Genomic DNA, 19,145 nt, shown 5'->3' on the forward strand with positions numbered 1-19,145 from the left:
GTGATTTGACTTGTGGGCAGTAGTTTGTATCCCCTGGAACAGACCAGTATGTGCACAACTTCCTCACGTAGTCTTCATTACTGGGAAGCCTTTGTCTTGCCACAGTACCACGGTACTTAGCTGAGGAACACACAAGCACATTTTTTTTCAGGGTACTGAGGTTCTATTTGTGCTCTACAGGAGTAATAAGTTCACTAATCCCTTAGTGCTCAGGGGAAAAAAAGTTTAATGCCCTCCTTCTGGTGCTCACAATTGAGAGGATGGGATCCATTGGTAGAAGTAGCAATGTCCACGTGAATCATTTTAAAATGGAAAATGATTGGGATGCCTGGATGGCTCAGCTGTTGAGTGCCTTTGGCTCAGCGCATGATCCTGGGGTCTGGGATCGAGTCCCACATTGGGCTTCATGCGAGGAGCCTGCTTCTCCCTCTGCCTGTGTCTCTGCCTCTCTCTCTGTGTCTCTCGTGAATAAATAAAATCTTTAAAATAAGTAAGTAAGTAAATAAATAAATAAATAAAATAAAATGGAAAATGATCCTTTTTCACTAAGCATTTATGCCCTGATTATGGCAACACAGAAGAGTGATTGCATAGTATACAGGTCACACTTAGTCTCAATATCAATACAGTATAACGGGTAAGGGTTTTACAAAAAAGATATGGGAGGTAGGCAGATTGTCTTTAAATCTCATGGGATGGGGGGTGGCCTTATTTCTAGTTTATACTGAAATGCTCATTTAGTAACTTGTGATGGTGTAAAAATGGGGAGCACGGGGGTGGGAGCAGAGTAGTTCTGAAGTCTACGAATTAATTTAACCATGAGCTTGATCTTGGCACCTGATTGAAAATACTGAATTGGGAGCATTTATTTGGGGAAAACCCTCTGACCTGGGTGAATTGGGGTAAAGCATATTTTCTCAAAATATCTCCAAAGGAACAGAGCAGTGAAGTTGAAGCTAGACTGTGGAACTGGCAAAACTCCTCCAGGAGATGAAGGTAAATTAAACGAGGTGATGAGGTCACCACAGCTTACTCTGGGCCAGCCATCCAATGGTGGGTCATTGTCAAACCCAACCATTTATTTTCCTGGTTAATTTTCAAGGAAGTTTCTAGAACAAAGGACACTTGTGCAATTCTTTCTAGCTCTGGGTGCCAGGGTGGACATGACAGAGACTATCCATGCTAGGGTAACAAGCTTGCCCTGAAAACAGGAGGCACTGGGTAAGTTGGGAGAAATTGTGGTGTAAAGGAAGAACAGTGATTCCCAAATCCTCCAGGAACCCATGTGCAACCTTAGATGTCCCTTGCATGGCCTCAAATCACTCATCTATAAATTGAGGATAAGAATTCCAACCTCCCAAGTTCTACAAATATCAAATGAAGTGAATGTGAAAGCATATTGTAAACCATAAAATACTGAAGAAACATAAGCTAAAATAACAGCTGAGTGTTACTGAGCATAGCACATGAGCCAGGCCTCGTGCTCACAAGTATGCCTTCCATGCTTTGTTTCAGGGCATAGTAGTTGGCTGGATAATGCCCCTCTCTCTCTCTCTCTCTCAAAAAAAAAAAAAAAAAAAAAAAGTCTATATCTTTATCCCAGTAACTTAGGAAAGTTACCTTATATGGATGGCAAAAGGGACTTGGTAGATGTGACTAAGATAAGGATCCTAAGATGGGCAAGTTATCCTGGATCATCCAGTTAGGCTCCAAATGTCCTCACAAGGCTCCTCATAACAGAAAGGCAGGCCACAGTGAACAGTGGGAGTTATGATAGCAGAATTAGGCAGTCAGAGTATTGCAGGAAGGGACCATAGACCCAGGACAGACAGCAAAGGACAATGGAACACTCTCCTCCTGATGCCTCCAGAAGAAACATGGTCCCACAAACCCATTTTAGACTTCTGACTTCCAGACTGTGTTGCTTTAAGCACACAATTTTTAGTAATCTATTATCCTATCAGGAGACAACCAATCCAGGCATCATTTCTGGAGTCAGGCTTACCTCATCCATGAAATGGAGATGATAGCAAAAGCACCCACCTCATAGGGTATTTGCAGCAATTAAATGGGATGGTACAAGGAGAACCCTCAGCCCAGTGCCTGCCTGGCACACAATAAGCTCCCAGTTAATGTTGGCAATTATTAGTATCACTGTCTTTAATCGCCACAAAAGCTCTGTGAGATTGGTGCTATTATTATCTCCATGTTAAAAGAGGAAACCTAAAGAGATTAGGAAAACTTACTCATGGTTGCACAGGCTGTAAGTGGCAGAGCCAGAATCTGACTCAGGTCTCTGCCTTCCAGGCACATGCTCCCCATCTCTGCTCCACTGCATTGGGGTTATGACAACACCACCTCCACTGAAAGCTGGCAACTTAGAGGTGCAAGAACTAGATAGAGCACCGTACTCCATGCATGGGGACAAGCCACCAAGACTGGAGATCAAATAAATCTGGGTTTATTAGGGAAACAAAACCTGTAGCTGCCATGGAGAGCAGTATCCAAGAGGTTACCAGCCCTCTGACATCCCTGGGCTGGCCAGCCCCACACAGCAAATCATGAAAGTCTGAATACTGTGTTTAGTCATTTTGGTTCTGGAATAATTGCTATTATCGTAAATGTTTTATAGCCCTCATTACAGCTCACATTTAAATATCAGTGTAGTAATACATTAATAAGTCATAGCTGCCGGACTACTGCCGGATGCAGTTATAGTCGAGCCCTGCATATAACTGTACTGTGTATTCAGCTAAATTAGGGCTGGCTGTGAACTCAACCTGATGTGAGTGGCTGGGCATGGTTAGAAGGAAGTCTCTTTTCTGCAAAGGCTTCTTGCTTTTTGCCTTTGAGAGAGATAGTCAGATTTTTGTCTGGTAGTGAGTCCGTGACCTTAACGAGATATCCCCAAAGTATGGATTCTAGAACTCTGGAACCAATAGAGAGGGAAACAAAGGCATCATTTCTGCCCCAAAGAAATTCCTAATCTGATGGAGGACTGGAGGGCATAGTCCCCCCACACCCAGGAAGCTTCCTTCCAGCCTTGTCAGATGAGATACTCTGAAGGCTTCCTGGGTATATGGAGATAGGATGGATTAACATGCACTTTATAGAAAAGATAAACCACACGAAACAGAATGGCTGTGTAGGTTCAACTTCATAAAATTCCAGGTGTCTACACTGGAACATTGGTAAAGTATGGAAAAGGCAGAAGCAGTCAACAAATGTGGTCTGCACCATACTTGGTACATGTCCTCCAACATGTACTATACCACGTGTCCCATACCGTGTGCCTACAATGGTGCTAGACTCATGGTAAATATGGGAGAAGGGAGGGAGAAGTATTAGGTTCTGTGTCTTCAGGTAAACAGATTTCTGGCCTTATTAGCCAGATAAATGCTAAGTAGGCCATGGGGGCATTGAGGGATAGGCTGGGGCAAGGGGGTGTGGTCACTGGAATTCTGTGGTTGGGGGAGGCGGGGGCAGGGCAGAGAATCTGTGCAGGCCCTTCGGGTGCAGTGGGTATGGAGGCCACTGTGCTGGATGAAGCTGTATTTCTACTTCCGTGGAGGTTGGGGTGGGAGGGCAACAGGAATGATCAGGACAGTGCTAGATTCTCTCTACCAGTGTCAGTAAAATGGTAGCCCCGGTTTCCTGAGTATATACTGCCCACTAAGCCTTTTACCAGTCTGTGACATAGGTACAATTCCCTGCCTCATTCTGCCAATGAAGAACCTGTGTTTAAGAGATGCTGGTAATTTGCCCAAGATCAGACAACTAGAGTATATAGATTCAACTTGAATCATGTATGGACTAGGTCATGGGGCTGTAGTAATGCACAGGATAGAAAGTACTGGAGGACATTTTAAGACAAAGGTAATGTGTTTACCAAGAGCCAAAGACAAAAGAAGTCTGCTTAAGCAGTGAAGGCTTCCAAAGAAAGGCTTCTTCCTAGGCCAGTGGGGGCCCCTGGGAGGGCACGAGAGGATGAGCTAATGAGAAAATACTTCCAGAGTAAACCATCCATGTAGCATCCTGTGTTTGGGAGTATATGCAATGGGCAGAGCAGGGCAATTGGAGCAAGATAGTGCTTGATTCGAATCCCATCTCTCAAGCTTAGCAGCTGTGGGTCCCTGAAGAGTTAGATCCCGTCTCTGTAGCTCAGTTTCCCCATCTGTAGCATGAGGATAATGCCTACCTAACAGGGACATGCGTTACTAACCAAAATGACATGTGTCTGTTTTCTTCTCTCAAAAATGAGGACAGTAATATGCAACTTTAACTGTGATTGTGAGAATTAGAGATGCCATAATGAGGCACTAAGCACATATTAGGATTTCAGGAGGTGTTCTTATTGTTCCAAGTGGGTCCATGAGTACTGAGAGGGCAGCAGAGGCAAGGAAAGAGCCACCTGAAAAAAAGTGTCAGGTATTCTCTTATCTGGAGATCTGCCCCCTTGTCTCCAGCTGCCCTATAGCTGTTGGTTTATGATTCTTTTGCCAGTCACATCTGTCCTTCCCCCCACCTTCCAGAAATATCCTGGTCCTACCCCACCCCCTGTGCCATGCTACTTCCTTCTTAACCATTTCCCTTTTTCCTCTACCTTCACAGCACCCTCAACAACAACAACATTAGCCGCATCCTGGTCACTAGCTTCAACCACATGCCGAAGATTCGAACTCTGTAAGTAAAGATCTCTGCTTCCACCCTACCAACTCCCTGCCACACTCAGCCATAAGTGCAGCCCTCTGAATTGCAGGTGAAACCTATTGTGCTGACTCTGCATGTGGGTCCTAAAGCAAACACTGCCTCTTCCCACTAAGAGGTGTTAGCAACAAATGGAGGAGAAGCACCACAATGCCCTCCCTCCATGGTTCTGAACCTCCATTCCACAGTAGATAGATTCATTTCTCTTTACTCTGGGACACTGGCATTTGTCTCTGTGTTTTCCACCCTGATGGGAAGTTTATCAGTGTTATGTTGTCACAGAACATATAGAACCAGGACGTAATGATTACTATTTCTTAGCTAATGTCACGTGCCATTGGCAGTGCCATGCTTATGTTTTCCCCTCCGCTTTCAGTGGAGGAGTGGGAACCCTAGTCCCTCCTACTCCCATCCTCCTGGCCTACACCCAACACACTCCCCTGCTCCCTTGATGGTATCCTGATAGGATACAGGAGCTTGGTTCTTGACCTTTAATTTCGGGGGAGGCTCAAGCCTGCCTTTTCTGTGTGCTGGGAAAGCGAATCTCCCCACAACACCCCATACTGAGAGCAGTCTCCCCGACTTTAATACCTGGGGAGTTCCCTTCTCTTCTCAGCCAGAAACTCTTTTGTAAGTTTCTCTGCAAATGGACTCTGTTGGCCATTCCAAAGGGGTTCACGTTGATGGTTTTCTTGTGTTGGTGGAACCACATTGGTGTTTGCATTACAGTAATAGTGGAGAGCCAGCCCCCAAGAGCCTTCAGCTAAATACATATAGGGCCAAGGCAAAGAGCTGGAATTCCTGCTGTGCCCTTTGTTAGCTCTGGGACCTCTGTTCCTTCCTCTATAAATGGGGGTGATGATGAGGATCAGATGAGACTAGATATGTGGAGTGCCTGGCACAGAGTAGACAGTAAATAAATGATACTTACTGCTATCATTGCTCTATCCAGAAATCTGGGCTGAAAGTTCCAAGCAACCAGCTCATCGACGGCCCCTGAGCAATGTGGAATCCCCAGAGATTTAAAAATCTTTAGAGCAGTAGTTCCCAAAGTTGGGTCCCTAGACCCGCAGCATCAGCATCAGGGAATGAGATTAGACTCATGGAATCAGAATCTTGGGGGGTGTGGCCAGCCATTGGGTTTTAACAAGCCCTCCAGGAGATTTTGATGTTCCTGACATTTGGGAACCCCAGCATGAGGGAGAAAGTGACCTTATCTTGGGGACAGGGAATAAAGCAAAGACCAGTGAGGCACTGTCCAAGGAAATAGTATGGGGCACCCTAAGCAGACCTGAGTCTAAAGGTGAGCTCTGTCTGCCACTTACTCTGGGCAGATTTCTTCATCTCTCTGCCCTGCAAAGGACAGTGAATTAATAAATGCTCATCTCACACTGTTGAGAGTAAAATATGCTAGCATGTAGGGGGGCTGTGCCCTTGACACATGCGAGTTATTATGAAGAATCTGAGTCCAGTGTTCATCATTACCCCTCATTTCTTCCCTTGATCCCTCATATGAGAGCACAACTTGACCAAGAAAATCTATCCTTTTCCTTTCCATTTAAACTGGATGGTGCACTAATGGAGAAACCATGAGGTCTTCAAAGACCTCTTCAAAGTGCACAGCAAGCCACGAATAAGCTACAGAGGAGCGTGCCCAGGGATGCTGGCCAAGAAGCTGACTGCAAGCCTCCAGAAGCAGTGTCTCCACCCTCTAGACAGGATGGTTAAGTAGAAGGAAAGGGGCCCTCGCCTGCGCAAACCCTCAGCCTGGCCCCTGGGGCTGCTCCTCTGTGATTTCAGCCTCCCCTCTTCTCCGTCTGGGAGCAGCAATCACAGAAGCTGGGCTGGGTCCACAGGATGGGGGCTGGGCGGGAGCGAGGTCTGGATCTCAGGTGCCTTGTTGGGCTGCCTCCAGTGGGAAAGGAGGGTGGAAGTTTCTTCTCCTTGTTTCTGTTGTCATCCTTCCCCATGGTCCTGAACACTCATCTGATGAGTTCAGATCAATCAATCAATCTCTTCTGTTCTCTTTTGCTCCATCCCCGCTGCCACTTTCTCTTTAGTTTAATTTCAGAGACGGCTCTGTACAGAACTCCCCAGGGACTTGCACTGACTAATCCCCCTTCACTGTAATTAAAGTGGGGGTGGGGGAGACGGGAGAAGGGGGGAAGGGGAGCGAAGAGGAGAGAGGAAGGAAGTCATAAATGGGATTTCTAAAGGAAAGCTTTTATATTTAATTCAGAAAGCCACATTTTATAGAAAATGAACACTGACCCTCTCTAAAAGGATTTGCTGGAAATTTAATTTAGCGCCTGTGGCTAAAAGGCACCTTTTACAAATTGGCATTTGTATTCATTCACCTTATCTTCTGTGAAGGTGGTTTTGCCAACGTGGAATATGGTGTTTCCATCAGCAAAAGATTGCAGAAATACACGCAGGAACCACCTAGGCGCCTTGATGCCTTGGTGTCTGAGAAATGGTACCCTGTACAGAGACGGCTGCGGGTCGGGAGGAGACAGAAGTGTGGAGCTAGTCTCCTCACGATGTTAATAACTGCAGACGTTACTTTGGTGGTTAACGGTGTACAGGGCCTGGTGCTAAGCACTTCTTGCATCAGCCCTGGGGAGGAGGCACTGTTAGTATTCCCACTTTATAGATAGATCAGAACACTGAGGCCCCAAGTTAAATCACTGACCGAAGTCAGAGTCGGAGAACACAAAGCCAAAGTCAGATTTGGGCAGTTTGACATCAGAGCCTGAATTCATACCATTCAGCAGAAACAAAAGCAGAAGAGCCTGTTCCTGGTGAACCAAGGAAGGGGAAACCAGAGCTGCCACATGGCTGAAAGGCCCCTGGAGGCCGCCTTCCCCCAGGTCATTGCCATCCCAATTCACCAAAATTACGAAAAGTAATTAAAATCATTTTTCTTCTCACAAGGGGATTAGGAATACTCCCGGCAGTGTCTAGGCTCGTGTTTCATGATCCGTGTGATTACTTTTCTTTCAATATTAGTATTTGGGGTGATACTGCTCAGTTTGATATCCCAAACATGATATGAAAGGCTGAAGCTTAGAAGAATCTGTCCAGCTCAACCCTGCCAGCACTTCTGGTGGGTAAAATTCCAAGCTGGGGGAGTGGGGATGTGGATCTGAGCCTATCCACTGCCCTGGGCTTTTGACAGGAGCCTTCAGGTGGCTTCCACGTCAGTTTTGGTCACCTCTTTTCCATGGTCCCACTTGGAGGGGAAGAAATCCCTACAAAGGTGGGTGAAGGGTTAGGAACCATCTGTAGGAAGGTTAGGAAAAAAGGTAGCTTGGGGCTGACTGGCAGAGATTGAGAAAGAACAAACCTAATGTAATCTTCCAAAAGGAAAACCTCCAACGTTTTCGTTATCCCAGAAATTAATCAGCTTAATAAGGATCTGACTTACCTAAACCTCACTTTTGTCATTCCATTGATCTTTTACCCCGGATTGGAACTGATGGGAATTTGTCGACATTGACCTAGCATATGGGCACATGCTCAGTGCTTCATAGGAATCCCTGTTTGCTCAACTTCCATACGTCACTGCCAAAGAAGGCAACTGCCTTTCCTCATAGAAGCCAGACTCTCATTAGAAGGCTTTGATCCTCCTGATACACAAAAGTGCCCCAGCACCACAGCCTGTGCTGCCACTGCAGTCTACCTGTGCTCTATCTTGTCACTAAGACTGTCACTTCTCACTGTTGCCATTTTCCTAGTTAGCCTATATACCCAGTGGTCCATTCCTGGCCATAGAACCAACACCCCATCTCCTTTCTCTCCCCTTTCTCTCTCTCCCTCCACCTTCTCTCCCTCTTGTCTGTCTCTCTTTCTCTGTCTCTCTACAACTCATTGATAAGTCAGGAAACAAATTGTTTCCACTCATGCTGAAATTTCTCAAGAAGGCCCAGCATAGAAAAGGAATTCCCTCATCTCCTTCATGTTCTTCCCCTAGTTTAGGATCATGCCTCCCCTACCCTTGCCCACCTGCGGCACCTCTTTCTGAAGTACCAGATGAAGAGGGAGCAGAATAGGAGTCTGAGCTTTGAAACTCAAAGGGGAGAATTGCTTGGGGCCCATTACAGGCACAGTATCTTGGGCCTAGGAGCTTATGAAAATGTGTTCAACTTTAAAGTATAGGCTCTGAAATCCAAAAGAACATTTATGACATCAAAATTAATCATTTTGAAACAAAAATCATAAAAATCTTTTCGAATATTTTAGCAGAAAAAAAAGGTTACATTCTACATAGGTATGAGTTCATTTAGTTGATATGATGAACTCATATCAGATCAGGTCAGATATGATGAACTCTGGGACTTCCTGAGGCTGTCAAGGTCTCCCGTGGTCCTGGCCTGCCCAGGAATTGCACGCACGCCATGGCAGGAAGGCTCTGCCGGCACACCCCTCAAGTTAGCTGCATGTGGCCGGTGTTGAGCAATGCCAACTTCATACTAATTGGAGTGTGGTCAAGAGCCCTTCAGTACTCTCTATTTCAGGCACGGAAGTAGCCCAAGCCACTGCTTCAAGCTGCTACTCAATATTAACCAACTTGACACAGAGTGCTTGAAAGTCCCAAGGTACTGCTGGCTGATTAGCAGGTCCAGGATTGGGCATTTGAAATTTGCATCATAAACCCAAGTGTATGATAAGCTGATGTGACTAAGACTTACCTACCACCATTTCTGATGATGTAGGGTTGTGGGGAATGTGGAAATCAGAAGCCGCTGATAGAGAAACCTTGGGGGAAAGAACCTGTAGAAGCCCCCCAGACATCTTTAGTTTACCCCCCCAATTAATGGAAAGTAAATTCAAGCCATTTAATCAGATGGGATTCCTTTCGGAAGTAGAACATACAGATCCCTCTAGCAATTGTTAATCATTCAGAGGCAAGAAATTGATCTGGAATCACAGCTACTAGAAGGGGAAAGTCAGAGTCCTGGAACTGGTTGGAGGGTTCTTCCCAGGGGCACCTGAACAAGAATAGCAAATACACCTGGTGGAATTTAACTTGGGAAGAAGGGAGCACTGTGGAGACATTGCTGTGGGCTGCAGGAGTCTGGAATGGGCAGTTCCTTATTTAGGCGGGAGCGGGTGGAGAGAAGACACATCCTTCCAAAAAGACCCTTTCCCACATGCCCTGCTCACTGGGCTAGTGCACACAAGCCCACCGGCATTCCCTGGGAGAGAGTGTTCATTCACTGTGTGTGTGTGTTCGGCAGGGGTCGGGGGGGGGGGGGGAATGAAGGTCTTGGCCACAGTGCCACTATAGACTGAGACATTGAACTTGAGGAGCTGTTTCAAGCCATCTGGAACCCAGGCTAACTACAGTACTGAAATTTGCAACCAAGTCACCTCTTTGGAAGTTTGACTCGGAACCATCGCTTTAGTAATGTCACTCTCCTCTTCCTACATGCTGAGGCTTTCTTGAGTGAGAAAGAAGAGGGTGGAATTGCTATTAAGAAATAAGGACTTGCTCAGAACCCCAGAGGCATCCGTTGGATGTGGCCTGCATGTGAAGATAACAGTCATTTGTGGTTTGGCAATAAAAGGGCTGAGGCTCCTGTGGTAACTCACTAGTGCAGAGGGAAATGCTTCCCTGGGCTCCTGAGGATTGTCACGCTGGGCTAAGAGGCACAGAGGTCTGGCTTGCTCTGTTCACTTCATGCTGTGACAGTGTCTTACCTCTGTCCCTCCCTCCCCCAGGCGCCTCCACTCCAATCACCTGTACTGTGACTGCCACCTGGCCTGGCTCTCGGATTGGTTGCGACAGCGGCGGACAATTGGCCAGTTCACCCTCTGCATGGCTCCAGTGCACCTGAGGGGCTTCAACGTGGCGGATGTGCAGAAGAAGGAGTATGTATGCCCAGGTGAGCCTGCCCCACCCCCCTTCGCTCCATACTGTAACTCACCCAGCCCCGAGCCCTCCCTGACACGGGCATGAACCCATGCCCAGCCCAGAGCTTGGCAGGGAATCTTAATATGTTCCCCAACACTCCATTGTCACTTAGACTCGGGGGTGCCCCAAAGGGTTCTGAGAAAGAAGCCTTTGTCATCTAGTAAAGGAAAATGCTCAAGGAGGTAATGAATCCCTTTCTGTTAAGCATGATTGTCCATTGATGCTAAGAAACTTAACATGTGTTAAGTACATTGTTTAGCATTTCCTAAACGCATACCTATTGTCTAATTGCTCATAGAAATTGAAAGACAAGTTAATGGAGGCGATGGGTTCAGCCTGCTTAGCTGGAAACCCTAGCTCTGCCCCCCTAGTAGTGTCTGACTTTGGCAAGTCACCACATGTCTGCAAAATGGAAAAATCATAGTACATAACTCAAGGGATGGGTGGGAGGATTAAATGAAATAGTGCATATAAAGCTCTTAGCATAATGCAGAGCACTTGGTAAGAGCTAATAAGTGGAGCTTAATTATTATAGTTTAGTGGGCCCACAAAATGTGCTGAGCAAACATAAGAGTTTGATCTGCGGGTAATTGAAGTGTAATAGAAGCACAGATTGTCTACGTAGTATAGAAAACAGAACTGGGCACAGACATAACGGGAGGTGTCACAGATCTCCAGGGTTGGGAGGTGGCTGAGTGACCCGAGGAAGTCTTCCCAGAGGATGTAGTGGCTTTTAAACCAAGTCCTCAATTTCAAGCTTGCTTATTTGTTTTTCCTTTTCATTGACACCCTCCACTCCCACCCACTCCCTCTTTCCAGTAGCAGAGAAGTAGAGCTGATCCCTGAATTTCCTCAAAAACAGAAAGTATTCGATTGAGGAGTTTCCCACAGAGGTGTTCCTGATTTCTAGAAACCCAGTCCCAGAACTGGGGCCTGGTGGCCTCTGGCTGGTCTTAGGGGTCGGCCTGCAGGAAGGAGGAAGGACAGGGGGCTCAGCACTGGTGTGGCTGTTGCTGTTTTCGGAATTGAAGATTGCCTGAGCCCCGCGTGTGCTGCAGGGTGCCCCAATCCAGCCAGCAGTGCAAACTGGCCCCCTTCTGCTCTTAGTCTGCATTTATGCCACGGAAGACTTTTTTTTTCTTTTTAATTCAACTTCATCTCACTCCCTACCGCTCTCTCTTGTCATGTTACTACTTCATCAAATTATTTATTATCCAAAAACATTTTAACATGTCTCAGAGCAGTACCTTAATAATTTCCTATAGACGCCCACTTAGAAATCACTTCCTGTCAAACACATATAATAAAACCGTTTATCACACAGGCACCAAACTCACATATAGTGACTATAATTACAGTAATTATTAGGCAAAGAGTACAATATCGGCATAAGTGCCAGTGAAAGAAATAATTATAGAGTGCAGGAGTCATCCAAGAGCTAGTGAGAAAAACTAATTAGAGAGAATGTTAAAACACATCATTATAGGTGGGTGCCAGGCTTCATGTTCTGCACGAACACAAGTACCGCTCCATCAGTAAAGCACCTGCCCATCAAAGGAGTGGTGACTTGCTTACCCAGTAGCAGTCAGGATCCAAACCCCAGGGAATAAGGCTGACCCTCCTACGTCCTAGAAGTCCTAGTGCCCTCAAATTTCCCTGTGTTGAAAAAGCCAGATCTAGCAGGCAGTTTAGTAGTTAAATAGGATCATCCCTATCACCTCCCCTGTTTATATCAATGTAGCCCAGGGCTTGTCGTGATCCCTATCACTTTCTAATATGAAGCCAGGTGTTTTCTGAGGGTCCACAGACTGGATGTGAATGTGCTGTTAATCTCCAATTCCACACTGGAAATTTAAGAGAGTGACATCTTGGAACCCCTATGCAAAAGGCATTCCTTGATGCTTTCCAGGCTTTCATATATAAAAAACAGAATGCTGTACAGGAGGTTGCTTTCTGCAAAGGTCCAAGTTGGATATAACGGATGGCTGAATTGGATATCCCTAAAGAATGAAGCACTACAACTATCAGTGGGGTACAAGTGGACCACCCCCTCCAGAGAGGAGATTTAACCTCTTTAATAACCATTAAAGGGAGTTTGTGAGGCTCTGTTCAAGGAATGCCAGAGAAAGCCATGTGGAACAAGACTCAGGCTGTGTGCATTCAGGAGGTCAACGAGGAGGGCTGTTGCACCGCACTGACCGTCCCCCCGACACACACCCTGCCATACAGGGTGCAGGCTCTACCCGGGGCAGAGCCCACAAGGCATCCGCATGAGGCTGTTTTGTATGAATCTGATCACAGCAGATATACACTGTAAAACTCTCTGTGTTCCCTGTTCAAGCGCTTCCTCCTGGTAACTTGCAGGAAGAGGACTTCAGTCGAGAAAGGCAGGAGTCAGAACATCTCTGTAAAGACAGAGGTTATCTGCTCAAGAAAAAAAAAAAAAAGGGCACCAATTAAGCCTTCCCTGCGTGTAGCTTCATCACTGGTGGCCCCTGTCAGGAAAGCATCAGAAAACCTCCCTGGGCCCTTAGGCCCTTAAACCGTATCAAAAAATTCACTAAACACATGACTCCAGAGACAGGAAAGAGTTTTATCTCCCTCAGCCTCTGAGGGCCGTGGCTGCTCAAGTCCCTGATATCTCCCTGTGAATTAAATCCAGCCGGCTGGAGCCAGGCCTCTTCTCCCCAGAAGTCCTGGCTATGGGCTCCTTTCACTCCAGCTAACCCAGAAATTTGCTAGCAGCACACTTGGACGAAATTCATGTCCTCTGTCAACTTACCTTTCCAATTGAAGGTATTTATTTTCTTCCTCTAGGGAGACACATGAGAATTGTAGTGTCCCATCCAATGGGTGAGAGACTACATTTTCTTTTTTTAGTGACGTTTTTCTACAGTATACAAGTCGGACTGCTTGGTTTCCTTCAGCCATTGCTACAAGGATTTCTCTATCAACTCTTCTTGTTTTAAAGAGAAAGGTTAGGGCCCTAGGATAAGAAAAGTTTGTGGTCCCTGGTTCTTGTTACCTGAACCAGACTGGGACTTTTTTGAGTTCATGATAACAGATCAAAGAAGAAGTTCTATCTTGGGCATTACTTGACTCACATGAGTTGCAGGTTTTGTGGTGTATGTTGGGGCTTAAGGTCTAGGGTTTCCCTTCCATGCATCAATTTTCTGGTGCCTTAATCTGCAAAAGTTGCTACTTGTCACAATTTGTAATTCAAGGGTATGAGTTAACTGTTTGACCTCTTGAGTCAACTATTTCTTTCCTTTAAATATCTTTTTTTTAAATTTTTTTTAATTTTTTTTTATTTTTTTTATTTATTTATGATAGTCACAGAGAGAGAGAGAGAGGCAGAGACACAGGCAGAGGGAGAAGCAGGCTCCATGCACCGGGAGCCTGACGTGGGATTCGATCCCGGGTCTCCAGGATCGCGCCCTGGGCCAAAGGCAGGCGCTAAACCACTGCGCCACCCAGGGATCCCTCCTTTAAATATCTTTGTCTTCATTGGTTTGTCCACCTATGTCACACTTATCTGCCTGTACCCTTTGAGTGTGAGCTATCCTTAAGATCAGTCTTGTCTCCTAGCACTAAGGGCTCACATTAGACATTTTTCAAGTGCCCCAGTGCCTAGAACAATACTTGCTTCTAAAAGCCTCTCAAGAAGCCTTTCCTCATTTATTATTAAAAATGAAATAGGCATATCTCCCTGGAAACAAGAAACTTTCCCCTTCTTCTCCTTTTTTTTTTTTTTTTTTTTTTTTTTTTTAAATTTCGGACTAGTTACTAAGTATAAAGATAATTAAGGTAAGCCATGACTAGCTGCCCATCTCCTTAGGAGGTTTTAATTAAAACACCATAATTGGACATTGCAAGAATGAGATTATTAGGTTTATTTAGCCATTCCTAAAATTATCATGCCTCTGGTATTTAAATCACGTTCATTTATATTCTCATCATAATTGCTCAAGCCCCATTGTCATTGCAGTCTGTTGTTGGCTTTTGAAAGGCCAGAGGCCAACAGGGATGCTTAATTTGAACGCTGGAATTAATTTATTTCCACATGCTCACAAGGCCATTGGATTTTTCAGTTCTGGGCACTCTGCTGGGTGGAATTCCCTTTAAAGACAGAAAGAAAAAAAAAAAAGAGAAAAAAGGAAAAATAATAAAGACAGAAAGAAAGAAACACAGCTCTAACAAGAGTGTCCCACCATCCCCAGCGAGCTTACACAATCTGTGTCTTGGCCACTGAGCCTCCCCGTCCTACCTCCTGAGAGTCCCAAGCTCTGATGGTTTTCAATGTCATGGCAATAAAGAGAGGCATTTGATATCTTTTTGGTAGAGGAGAATGGTATAAAGAACACTGGGCCAAATTTTAGAACTTTGTTGTTCACCAGCTCCACGATCTTGAACAGTTTGCTTGACCTCCCTATTCTTCCCTTTCCTCATCGGTGTAATGGAAATTATAATAATAATAGAACCTACGTCATGGGTTTTGCTAGAATCAAGTGAGATCACACATGCAGAGCACTTGATGCAGTATCTGGCACATAGGAAGCATTCCATAAGCATGAGCTGCTATTAGAGAATGACGTTCTTAGTTCAGCCACCATTGGGTCCCTGGGCAAGTACTCTCCCCCCAAGGGATGGTCTCCTTACCATTTCCATGACCCTTTCTAGGTCAGAAGTTTGGTGACTTGCCCCATTCATTTGGGCACAGTAGTTAGGACTTTCCATTTTTGACATGATGCCAAATAGAAGAACAAAGCTAAAGATGTGGCTGGACAGGAGTTGGTCTCGCTGGTCATCACTCCTGCTTCTCTCTCCCACTGGAGGGGGTGTTGTACAGTCAGCAGAGACAGGGTGATGTGCCAGTCGTCACAGGCACCTCCCCATGACAGGTCTAGCTGGGGACTCATTCCTGCTCTCCTGCTCATTGAGGGCACCTGCTTCAGCTGCGAACCAGCAGCTTGATGACCAGGGAGGAGCAAGCAAGGGCCAGCCCCCTGGTTGCCCCATGCTCTGCCCTGCCCTCCCTCAAGACATCAGGCCCCGGTCCTGGGAGTCAGGAGACATCAGAAGGCAGGACATCTCCGTTTCCTCCTTGTGTGGCATGGAGGTGGCTCTGGTTCCAAACGAAATTCCTGAGCTGAAGTGGTGATCTGGAAAGGGGAGACAGCCCCCGAGGGGAGACAGGTACTTGGCCTGTACCCCTGTCTCCCTGTTCTGTATAAGAACTTCCTTCCCCCTCAGGGCAGCAACAGTTTCATCCCGCTGAAAGAGTTCCCAGAGCACATAGCTTGGGCACCCATTCAAAAACAAAGAGCAAGTCCACATGCACTCCAAGTTTATCACAAAACATCTCTGAACAGAGATTACGGGGGTCCTGTGTGCCAGTCAATCACCACACCCTGATTGAAACTAATTTCTCTGCCAGGAAGAGAAAGAGGTGGTACCAGCAGGCAGGCTTGCTCAGGGACAGTGAACATTCGCAGGCCCCACAGGCACATGCTCTAGGGCAGGACTGCATTCGTGGAGGCAGACACAGGCCCAAGCTGGTCCCCTCCCTTCAAAGATGGGCGGAGACTCCTTCCGCCCACCTCAGAACACTCCTGTTCCCATTCCTCTCTGCTTCTCAGCTTGGACAGTACTCATAGAATTTCCTGGGTAGGAAGATGGGTGTGTCCTCACTTTGTACCCCTTGGAAATCCACTGTCACCTGCATCACACTATGACTCTCAACATGTGTGGACAGGAAAGGCTACGAGGGAGGGATTTGCTGACAGAGCTAAGCAGAGTGCCTGGGACACCCTTACCTGTGCAGGTGAGCGAGGCTCAGAGGGAGCCCCGGGAGACCAGGCAGAGGACCTTCGCAGGCACTGAGCTGTGGTGGGAAGACCTGAGCTTCAGGCATGAAAGTCCCATCCCCCCATAGCCGCTCCGTCCCTCCACACTATGGCCATCCTATCAACCGGAGCCCGGGGCACTCAGAACTCCCGGGGGCCCGTTAGCCCCCACCCTGCCTGGCTTCTAGACCAACTTCATTCATGTATTCATCCTTTCACTCAGCTGAGATGTGTTCACTGAGTTCACGTTTCATGTCTTAGCCGTGTTTTAGGTACTGGGGATGTAACAGGGAGGAGCAAGTCAGCCAAGCTCACTGCCCTTGTAGGATTCCCAGGCTAGCCTCAGTCTATCCAAAGGCAAAAAGCAGAGGGGAGGGACTTCCGCCCTGACAGCACTCAGAGACTCAAAGGGAGATGGGTTGGTCCACCGGGCACTCATCAGAGGGGAACGTTTCCAGGGAAAATGAACCCATCTTTCAACCTCATCTTAAACCTGAAGTGTTTTGTTTCAACAAGAGGATAACACCCTCACCGTGTGTGAATGCCTGGCTGGGGAGCCGCCCGCCCAGGATGCTGACAGAGGCTATAATTACCTTTGTTCCTCTCGGCGTAATTAAAGGTGTTGTAAGTGACCCGGTTATGGGATCTTTTACAAAGGCTTTTTTTTTTTTTTTCCACCTTGACAACATCCCTTGAAATGTAGCACATGCTGCCTACAGAATGAGAGCCACCCTCTGAAAGACTCAGCTCATTCCCACAGGGATTCAAGGCTACCATCTGGGTCTGGTTTCAAGAGAATTAATTTCAGCATACATGTCAAAAGGGGCATTTTTAAAGAAATTCCATTCCAGAACTTCCCTACCACCCTCATGAGCCCTTGCCTATTACTGTCTTTCCCCCCTTCCCTTTCTGACACACCCCAACCAAGTAATCTTTTGACAGATCAAAAGGTTACTTGGTAGGACAGCCATCCAATACCCTCTGCCTCGGTGGATAGAAACACAGGAGGACAGACTTCATTCAGCCTTGTAGCCTTGTCAGCCATGTAGTCCCTGACATCTCCTGAACAGGAAGGTGCCCAGGGTGTAACAATTCTCCCGGGCTTTGTTAGGTGCCCTACGCCCCCTGATATGGAGAACCAGGCCTGGCCTTTTTCTCTGGGGAGCATCGTCTGTACTTCAGAAGCCCTGACACCTGAAGCCCAGGCAACTTCCAGCCTTTCTAGCAACTGTGGAGAGGCTGGGAGCTCATCACACAGTAGATCCTCTTGACCACCTGCAAAGAGGTAGAGTAGAGGGCAGACAGATGCTGTTGGGTGTCTCACTCCTTCTGCTTCCATTCTTGAAGACTAGGAGGAAGCAATCTTTCGACCCAGAAAGGACCTCAGAAGTCCTGCAATCCAAACTCCTTATTCACTGAGATGGTAGCAAAAAGGCTCAGAGGAATATTATGACTTGCAGACAATTAGTGGCAGGACCAGACTCATTAATAGTAATAATAACAGCAACTAACATTACTAAGCTCTGACTCTGTGCTGTGCCTTCTTCTAAATACTCTATATGTGTTAACTTCCTTTGCCTTCACAACAAAGCCATGCTATGAAATAAGTACTGTCATCTTCCCCCATTTTTCAGATGGGAAAAACTGAGGTTCGGGGATAAAAGGATGAAATAACAGAACCAGGATTCACACTGAGGCAATGGGACTCTAGAGCCCACACTCTGAGCCACAGCACACTCATTCCTCATTTGAGACTCTTACAGGCTGATTCTCTGGGATTACCATTTCCTCAGAAATGGAAAAGTTTCCCAGTCTAGAACAAAATGGGTATCCCCCCTCTCAGAGAATGTTCCAGTTGGGGACTTTCATGTAAGCCATCATCTCTCTAATGCTTTTCATGGTCTCCATGAGACCTGCTAGTGGAACACTGGAGAGTTTGAAGTCCTTGTGCCCTAGACAAGAATATTTTCTCAAATGTCCCAGCTAGGAGGGTATTTTCAAGTATTTGGTGTGTGTGTGTGTGTGTGTGTGTGTGTGTGTGTGAGAGAGAGAGAGAGAGAGAGAGAGAGAAAGAGAGAGAGAAAGGAGAGGTAAGGCCAAGGGAAATAAGGGTCTTTGATCACTGGGTTAGCACTTTCCAGCAAGGTAAATATTCCAAATCAAGCCATCGCATCCCTTTGAGCTTTTGCAGAAGGACCTGTTTCAGGCACAGGGGCTGTCGAATGTGGAGAGGGAACCCTTTTCTTTGAGTCTCAGTGTCCAAACAGGCATTTGCTGCCAGACCCCCTTGGTTCTCTGATGCAGCCACTGTAGCTGGACCATCTCTGGCTTCCCAGACTCAGCTTCTCCCATGAACAGAGGCCAAACCAAAATTAGTCTTTCTCTGCAGATGTTTTTGTGTTTCATATTGAGGCTCTATCAAGGGGTGCTGAGCTAGAAGTCCCTCGTCAGAGCAGTGAGGAAATCTGCAGAGTTGGTGTGAGCTTGGTGTCAGCCCGTGCCCTCTGCCCTGAGGATGGGGGTCTGGAAAGATATTGACATAATCCCTGATGAGTAGATCTAGCAGGTGTGGGGTAAGGTCCTGAGGAGGCTTTGGGGTTGAGTTTGCCTTTTGAGCCATGGCGTCCTCATTTGGAAAATTAACCACAGGTTTGAGATTCTTATTTCGCTTTGAA

General features: G+C 46.6%; 1 protein-coding gene across 1 annotated transcript in view; it reads left to right on the forward strand.

Annotated features, from left to right (window-relative positions):
* The window catches only part of SLIT3 (slit guidance ligand 3), a 591,462-nt gene that overhangs the window by 446,805 nt on the left and 125,512 nt on the right, over nucleotides 1-19,145 (forward strand). Inside the window, exons 7-8 of the mRNA XM_077895576.1 lie at nucleotides 4,612-4,683; nucleotides 10,432-10,595. Of these exons, the coding sequence (XP_077751702.1) occupies nucleotides 4,612-4,683; nucleotides 10,432-10,595 (236 nt within the window). The remainder of the gene's footprint in view (nucleotides 1-4,611; nucleotides 4,684-10,431; nucleotides 10,596-19,145) is intronic.

The sequence above is a fragment of the Canis aureus genome, chromosome 4 (genome assembly GCF_053574225.1).
Source record: "Canis aureus isolate CA01 chromosome 4, VMU_Caureus_v.1.0, whole genome shotgun sequence".
NCBI classification, from domain to species: Eukaryota; Metazoa; Chordata; class Mammalia; order Carnivora; family Canidae; genus Canis; species Canis aureus.